Source organism: Miscanthus floridulus, chromosome 3, assembly GCF_019320115.1.
Source record: "Miscanthus floridulus cultivar M001 chromosome 3, ASM1932011v1, whole genome shotgun sequence".
In the NCBI taxonomy this organism is placed as follows: Eukaryota; Viridiplantae; Streptophyta; class Magnoliopsida; order Poales; family Poaceae; genus Miscanthus; species Miscanthus floridulus.
This window is the reverse complement of record NC_089582.1, coordinates 83,684,912-83,693,766: the sequence shown is the minus strand read 5'-3', so window position 1 is coordinate 83,693,766 and position 8,855 is coordinate 83,684,912. Positions and strand designations below refer to the sequence as shown.

The 8,855-nt window shown below is 44.9% G+C and overlaps 1 protein-coding gene across 1 annotated transcript; it reads right to left on the bottom strand.

Annotated features, from left to right (window-relative positions):
* On the bottom strand, window positions 1–7,284 carry LOC136543953 (bZIP transcription factor 30-like). The gene is made up of 4 exons (XM_066536262.1): window positions 5,978–7,284; window positions 5,694–5,826; window positions 5,508–5,592; window positions 1–47 (listed from the first exon to the last, which is right to left on the bottom strand). Exons 1-4 carry the CDS (start codon window positions 7,282–7,284, stop codon window positions 1–3), a joined length of 1,572 nt encoding a protein of 523 aa, XP_066392359.1.
* Between the last annotated feature and the right edge of the window lie 1,571 nt (window positions 7,285–8,855).

Genomic DNA, 8,855 nt, shown 5'->3' with positions numbered 1-8,855 from the left:
TCAGGAGTCCTCTACTAGAGCATCCGCCACGGGGACGAATGATGAACCTACAAACAAGTAAGAGTAAAGCTTAACTAATCAAAAGACTTTATAACCAAAAGAACCACGAACACTCACTTAGCGGGAGAACCCATTGAAGTAAAGATGCTCATTGAGGTACAAGTTGGGGAGACACTGATGGGTCCAGCACTTCTCCGAGCTCTCCCTCACATCTCCCCCTACTACACAACTCTAGATTGCTATGGCCTAAGCCTTGGAGTGTTGTTGTTGCTTCTTGCTCTCTTCCTCGGTGGTTGTGTTCAGAATGGGGGCTTCCCCCTCTTTTTATAGCACAAGTAGGTCTGTTTGGAGGACTAAATTTGGAAAGCCCACATGCAACCAATGTTGGAGAGGCGGTGGGAACCAACCGACCAAAGTTTAGGCCGAACAGGGCTAGTGGGGTGCGGCCCCACAACTGGTGCGGCTGCACCACCAGTCATCCCAAATGGGCCCATCTTTGGTGGTTGAACTCCTTTGGGCTTCTAGAGTGGGCCTATGTAGTGCTTTCGCTGAGATGAGGTGATTTGGGTTGGGTTTGTCCTTGTTCTCCTCTCTTTCAGGCCCTAATTCTGCTGGTAAGTGGGCCTTCTCCCCTTGGGCTCTTTTGCTTTGCACAATATGGTGTTATGCTTTGTTTCTTTGCGCATTTTGAATGTATTTTCTATGTATTCCATGAATGCCCTCCTGCAAATGGTGAAACAATAAAACTTATGAAAATTATTAGTTCTAAAGCCCTATGTCTAAGCTTGTGTTTATTTTAGCAGTTTTTATATAAAAGTTGGTGGTTAGAAATTAGAGTTAAGGACCGCCAACAATGGCTGCCTAGGGGTTGGGTCATGGCAAGACAGGAGAGGTCTTGAAAGATGTGGCTCGCTAGGCTGGTTAAGGACCGTATCTCTATCATAGTGAGTCAAACTAACCCCCCGTATAGACCACATGCCGGGGATGGGGTCGGCAAGCCAATTAGCTAGTGGTGACCAAATAGCCATGTGGATTTGGCTCGGGATGGTGCATGGGAGATACGTCGTGAGTAACGAGAAATCCCGAGCCATTGCCATACCGCTCATGGGTGTTTTGGCTACACTGGTGAAAGGTTGGGGACTTGAGTCAACCCTTACCTGAGCGCACGGGTATGGAGGTTCATCTTGTTTTCTATATGGGTATAGTTGTACACCTCTGTAGAGTTTTATTTGAATGTCTGAAGTCTTCGGACGAATTTGGTTGTTCTTACTCCTAGATTCAGAGCAGTGACATTGAAGGATTCGTGGAAGATCGAGCTCCATTTTATGCTTAATGCTCATATGTGATATATCTTGCTATGCTTAGATGTAGTTGATAGATAACATTTACTTTATGCAAAAATGTTATTTATGCAACCAAACTTTTATTCCTTGCTAATGCCAATGCATAATCCGTTGTTTATATATTGGGTAAGTCCTATACTTCAGTACTCACGGTGCATTCGTTAAGTTGTTTTGCAGGAACCTATAGGACATTGGCGGCCATACCACCCGTGGATGCTGGAGAAGTGGGTGAATGGCAGGAGTCGTCCTAGCTATGCTGGCAGTGCCCATGGGCAAGGTGACAAACTTGTTACTAATTACTGTGTAATTCATAACGTAGGTGTAATATGCTAAGACAGTCGTCTGGTTCTCACTACACATAGTTTAATAAATGTCTTCATTTATGTTATAACAATTAATTTATTAATTCAACAAGACTTGTAATATATGTTTCTGCTGATTTTATGTAATCATTTGTTGAGATGGAATCTTGATTTGTGGTGGCTATTGTGGTATGATATGAATTGGGATACTAGTATCGATGTAGTGGAGATGTGGATAGCGTCTCCCGGGGATCACCAAGGTTGGTTTACTTAAATTGGGTTGGTCAAGTGAATGACACTTGATTTAGGTAAATTAACGTGGCAGGTCCCTACATGAACCACATCCAAGGGGATGATCCATTATTGCAAAATATTACGAGGAGACAAAACCAGAGCTTCTAAAACATAGCTAGATGCTAGATCTAGATATCTATAATCCGTGTCCTAAGCAAAGGGTCGCATGAAGGTCTCAATATCTTTGACATATGGAGGCACACTGGTGGAATAATCTTTGCACAAAATTTGAAATGGAGAACATATCGGGTTGTTGTAGCTATTATGTCGAGGACAATGCAATAAATGAGAGAACTATAAATGATTAATGCAAAAATGAAATAGCCATTGCAACAAATATTTTTTTTTGCAACACACACAACTACAAATTGCAAAAACTAATACTGGCCACAAAAAACATTGCAAAGTGTATGCCAAACAATATGATCATCCGCAAAAATACACACCAAGAGATTGCTTATCCTTTTACCCGTGCGTCTATCTAGATTTATGTTTTGTTGGAGCTCGAAGCATAAGGACGGGGAGAGAGAGAGAGAGAGAGAGAGAGAGAGAGAGAGAGAGAGTCTCAGCCAAATGCCCCATTTTTTCCATATACATGGGGCCGCAAAATCTTATATACGAACAATCCAACAACTAAATGACTTGCTAAGGAGAGTCGGCCATCATACATGCATGAACTTAGAACTCTAATTAAACTACAGTTCGCTGAATTTTATTTTGGTGGAGCATATCATCATCTAACACACTACGAGTATTGGGAGGGGTGGGGGGAGAGAGAGACAGGGTCAACACAATGTCCCATTTTTTCATGTACAACATTCTGCAAAATATTATACATGTAGAATCCAACAGCCGAGTTGTTTTAAAGACCACTAAATTATGGGTTTGATCTAATGACCACCATACCCCCACAGTGTTAGCGATTGGTAACAGGGCCATTTCTATATTTGGCAACAACAGGGTATAGCTTCAAGAGAACAGAAGCATGCGAGAGATGTATAGAAAAAAAATTCACACATTTGTTAAAATCTTTCAAAATCATAAAATTGTGGTGTTACACTCAAGTTAAAGCAATCAAGACGTAATTTTAAAGAATGTCCATATGCACTAGGATAAATGCAATAACCCATCAAAGTAAATTAGACACAATTAAATAAAATAAGTTCCAAAGAAAATATATACAACAGATGAACTACAATAAACAATTGAAATAAGTTCAAACCAACGAAATAGAACTTAGCAAGGATAAATATCATTCCCACACATACAAAATCCAACAAGAATACTCCTTAATTGTGAAGCATGCTTCCAGAAATCAAATGTCAGAAAATAAATATTACAAAACTTCCATGCCTGCTGCTATTGATCCATAACCTCGTCGTCAACAGTTTGATGTGGTTGTTGTTCCGGCTGCAGCTGTGGTGTGTGTTCCTGTGTTTGAAGCTGGTGTGAGCTAATTAGATCATTCACATGGGAATCCATCAGTTGGTGCAAACCATTGGCGGATGAACCACTCCAACCTGCCATCTGCGAGCTCTTTGGATTGTGTATGCCACTGGCACAAAGCATATTGAGCTAAAGAAGTTTTAACCTCTCGATCTCAGATTGTAGCTGATCATTTAGAGCTGTATAAAGAGTAGCAATCCCATGTTACAGAATTATTTGAAGATATAAGTTTATAAATAAGAAGGGAAAAATATTGTAAACATGGATGAAGTAGGGTCACCTAGGAGACTGAAAGACATAATTGCAACATATATATATGCCTATTGAGTATGAATCTTTGAACAAGGGAGCAAATGTCCAATCGATGAAAAACCCTTACATGCATTATTACACCATTGTATGATAAATTAACTGCAGCTCTTATAATCCAGATTTCTAATATATGGAGTAAGCAGATCAAAGTGTATAGATCATTTTTCGCATGTTTTTTATTATCAAAGAACATTAAAGTGGATATGACACCCAGCATATTATGTTTCAAACACATAATTCACCATATGTGTGATGTCAAACATGTGAAGCAAGGATAAGATACCACACAGTCTATCAGTGTCAAATTAATTTGATTTCGAAAAAAGAAATGGATAAACAGTAACACATCATCTAAAATATATAGAGTTCTATAAATATTGTAACTTATTATTTCAAGTTTCGGTGACACTATAATATCAATCTGTGTTTGTCTATATAAGCCCCCCCCCCCCCCCCCCCCCCCCGGCACCTCCTAATATTCATGCATACAAGTTGTGAATCTGAAATACATACTAACATGCATAATATTCACTTACTCTTGCAAATTAATGTTCCAAAAGATAAAATAAAAAATTATAAATATACATTGAAATTGACCAAAAAAAACCTTTTCAAGAGTAACAGAAAAAAGGACAACAAGACTTTCAGTGCAATCACACAAAAAAAAAACTGTAAACCTAAAAACTATACCAGGCATGTTATAATAAAAACATAACTGAGGGACTTGCTGGTTACATCAACTGTCACAGAATAGTTAGAACCATCTAGTACACATGTAATTTCACCCTATGTAGCTAATAATTGAATTTGAGTCTAAATAGAAGCAATTAAACAGTGTAAAGATTAGGTGCCGTACATCCTTCCTTCTAATATAAGTTCTAACCAAAAACTCATCTTTTTAAAATGCTTCAGCAGACAGTACATAGTTACTGCTTGATAATTATTCTTGATGCATGGATCTTGTAAATTACCAATGCAGCAAGATCATAAATTGATATGCAACAAGTAAAACATTTTTCATGTTTATTTGAAAATGGGAGCTGCTAACCCTTTGACATTTGATGTAAAGCATCCGATGGGATGATCCATTATTGGAAAACATTACCAGGAGGCAAAAACAGAGCTTCTACAACATATAGCTAGATGCCTAGATCCAGATATCTATAATCAGTGTCCTAAGCAAAGGGTCACATGAAGGTCAGAATATCTTTTGACATATTGAAACACGCTGGTGGAATCTTTGCAAAAAAAAACTTGAAATAGAGAACATATTGAATTGTTGTGGCCAATATGTTCTGTGCAATGCAACAAAAGATAACAATAAATAATTGATGCAAACAATGAAAAAGCCATTGCAACAAATTATTTTTTTTACAACACACACACCTACAAATTGCAAAATCTAAGAAGAGTAGCCACACAAAAAAGGCAAAATTAAATGTGTGACAAACAATATGAAAATCCAAGAAAATCCACACCGAGAGATTGCTCATCCTTATTATTATACCCGTGTGCCTTTCTAGATTTTATCTTTGTTGGAGCTCCAAGTATAGGGAGGGAAACAGTGAGTCTCAAGTAAATGCCCCCATTTTCTTTTCCATACACAACAAGCTGCAAAACCTTATATACGTGCAATCTGACAACTAAACAACTTGATGAGGACAGTCGGCATCATGCATGCATAAACTTAAAGAACTCTAAATTATTGAATTGTATTTTGGCAAAGAATGCATATCATCATCTAATGCACTACAAGATCTAAACTTAAATGAATTAACTCTTGAATACAAGCAATAATGAATAAGCTCACCTTGGCTCAAATTGGCTTGCTCATTCAGCCCCTTTAACTTTATTTGCAACTCGCGGTTCCCAGTCTTGAGGCTATCAACCATCTCCTGGGATAGACAAATAATACAAATATCAACAACCTACATTGTCACTCGAGAAATAATGCTATTATTGCATGTTGTGGCCGACACACAAGTACAGAACAAACCTGGTGCGACTGCACTTGTGCAGATAATGACGTGCACTCCATCTTTAGTGCATCAGCCCGGTGCTGAAGATCTTGCATGTGGTTTGCCTTTTGCACCTTCTGCCGTGCCACGTATTCCCGGTTACGGAGAATCCTGCAATTTTATACAAGAGTTGAAAAGGAGGAAATTAAGAACATCAGTGGCAGAACTAAAAGGTTGAGCACTTCGATAAATATATACCACAGATGCATGGCCACTGCACAACAATGAACATGAGATATTGGAAATCCATGAATGAACGTACCTCCTGACCCTCTTAGGTTCTGTTTTCACGAGCTCCTTGAGTCGGTTGTCTTTATTGATCTTCTCCATGTCGGCCTCAGAGAAGAAGTGCTCCTTGGTGCCGCCCCTTCGTGACATGCTGCTGCTAGCGCCAGCTCCAAGAGCTGGCGGCCGTAGTAGCAACCCAGGTCTGTCCATGCCTCCAACTATCAGCTTTGGCACGGCGGAGACGACAGGGGTGGAGTTTTCCACAGATAAGGAGCCGTAGCTCAATGACATTTGTGGCCTGGCACTACAGCTGCTGCTGTTAATGCTCATCATGTCGAACTTGTTGGCCAATGCCGGCATGTCTGCCGAGCCTTGGCAACTGCCTGCGACGCTGCTCCCCATGCTCTGGTCGCAGCTGCTGCTTGCAGTAGATGACCACAGAGATACCAGGTCGCTCAGCTGTTGTAGTGCTTGCTCCTCCGACCAGGAATACACGGGCATGGAACCGTGACACTTCCAGGGAATGCTGCTACTGCTACTGCCACCGTTGTTCACCTTGTCATGAACGCTTGCCGGCGTCGGCATGGCCTCCCAGGTTTGCCCAACACCAACTCCCTCGGCGGCGCCCGTCATGCTCTGCTCACTGCTGCTACCGGCCAACTGTAGGAAGTTGCCGACGGGCAGAGGCTGCAGACTAGAAAACGACGGCTGCGCCTGCTGTTGCTGAAATGGCGGCGGCGCGAACCCCAGGAGGCCTCGCATGGTGAGAGCCTCCTGCTGTTGCGAGGCGGACGGGAAGCCGGAGAAGTCCCCGATGGGAATGGGCGTACGATGATGGGAGTGGGACATGGTCAACGACGACGACGATCGCGTCATTTCTTGCTCCTGCTGGCCGTGGAGCAACGGGCGCTGGGTCATTATTTCTTGCGCGTTCGGATCACCGAAGAGGTTGGTGCCCATCCTACGGATTGCGCTAAGCTCCGAGAGGAAGGGCGAGGGAAGGGAGTGCGTGATCCGGCTGCTTGGGCGTGGGCGGCGTTTCGCCGCCGTCCCTGGAGAAGGCGAGATCTGATGGAACTGGGATGACGACGAACCTGACGCGGAGCCGCCAGTGACAGCAGAGCCGCGAAAAGCGAGGAGGCTGGGCAACGGTGCCGGTGCCGGCGGCGGACAGAGCGATGGCGACGAGCGGCGCTGGGACTGGGAGTGCGTCGATGACGACACGCCGAGGAAAGCGGACGACATGGAACCGTGAATCGAGCGAGAGGAGGATGAAGAACCTGAGCTGGCAGGGGAGGAAGCGGCGGTGTTGGCCGCTGGTTTCTTGTGCTGCCGCTCCATGGTTCGGATCAAGACTTCAAGAGTGCGAACGAGACCTGCGGCAAAGAATCTGGCGGCGGCGGCGGCGGGGCGAACAGCTGGAATGGGAGCGCCACCCGAGCTGCCGAGCAAATGGAGAAAGAAAAGGGAGACAGGAGCGTACTGACTTTGACGGGAGACGTCTGAGGGTTTCGGGAGGAACCAGGTTTTCGAAGCTTTCCATTTATAGCGCGATCGGATATTCTTTTGTTAGGTGGAGGTGGGAGATATCTCCCCAGATACGACATTTTTTTCTTTTTTTTCTTTTTTGAGTGGAATCTCCCCAGATACATTTTTTTAACAAATATCTCCCCAGATACGTGCATTAATAATTTCTTATAGGGCTTTTTTCTTTTTGAGGGTGTATATGGGCTTACACAGGCTGTTCATAATTTGGCGGTGAGTGCAGATTCGTGATATGGGCTAATGCTTTATGTTTGCGCGGGTAGTCAGCCCATGTGAATCAGTATATGTGAATGAGTATATATGAATGAGTACATGCAAGAGCAAAATTCACTTAACGTTTCTCAATCATGTTCGGCTGTAAGTTGTAACCCAATTCCAAAACTCTGGAAGCCCTCCTTTAGGTCTCTAAGCACTGTTTGGGTCTCGGAGCCCGTCAAATTCATACTTTGTATGCCTGACATGAGAAACCCACAAGTCAGCTCCAACCCCCTCCTTACTCTTCTCTCTCTTCTCGGCTGTATTGTCTCTTTTCCCACTTGAGCTCTCTCTTCCCTAGGTGGCACAGATTGAGAGGCGTGGCATACACTACTACACAAACGATTTTTAGCAATAGGGGCTTTTTTTTAGGGGCGGCTCCACTACCAACCGCCCCTACAGAGGGTGAGCTCCGGTCCCATGATTCCAGCCACCCCTATAAATCTAACAGTAAGGGCGGCTGGTGATACGAGCCGCCCCTACAAATGGGTAGATTTGTAGGGACGGCTCACTCAACAGCCGCCTCCGGTGTTGTGATTTGTAGAGGCGGCTTAATCATTAGCCGCCCCTACAAATGCTGCACGTACAAAAGGCTGCAGCCTCCTTCCCCCCTCCACGGGTCGCTCACTCGCACCCCACCTCCACCTGCTCGCTCCCTCCCTCCCTCCCACACCGCGATGCCCTCCTCGCCTTCCCCGCGCAGATCCGGCCTCCTCCTCACCTCCCCCGCCCTCCTCCTCGCCTTCCCCACACAGATCCGGCCTCCCCCTCACCTCCCCCGCCCTCCTCCTCACCTTCCCCGCGTAGATCCGGCCTCCTCCTCACCTCCCCCACCCTCCTCCTTGCCTCCACTTCGGCGGCGCGGAGCCCCGACCGAGGCAGCGCACGGGTGCTGGCTGGTGGCCGGCGGCAGATCCAGCCACGGCGGGCCTAGATCCGGTCCCCACCCCCACGCGGCGAGCAGAGGCTCGGAGAGGGGCCCGCCCAGAGCGATAGGATGCATCCGGGGCCGGAGGATGCCATGGATGAGGTGGAAGACGAGGCGGCACCCAAGGCAACGGCGGGCTGGAGCTAGGGTTCTGGCTCACGGCGCGATGGCGACTGACACCCGA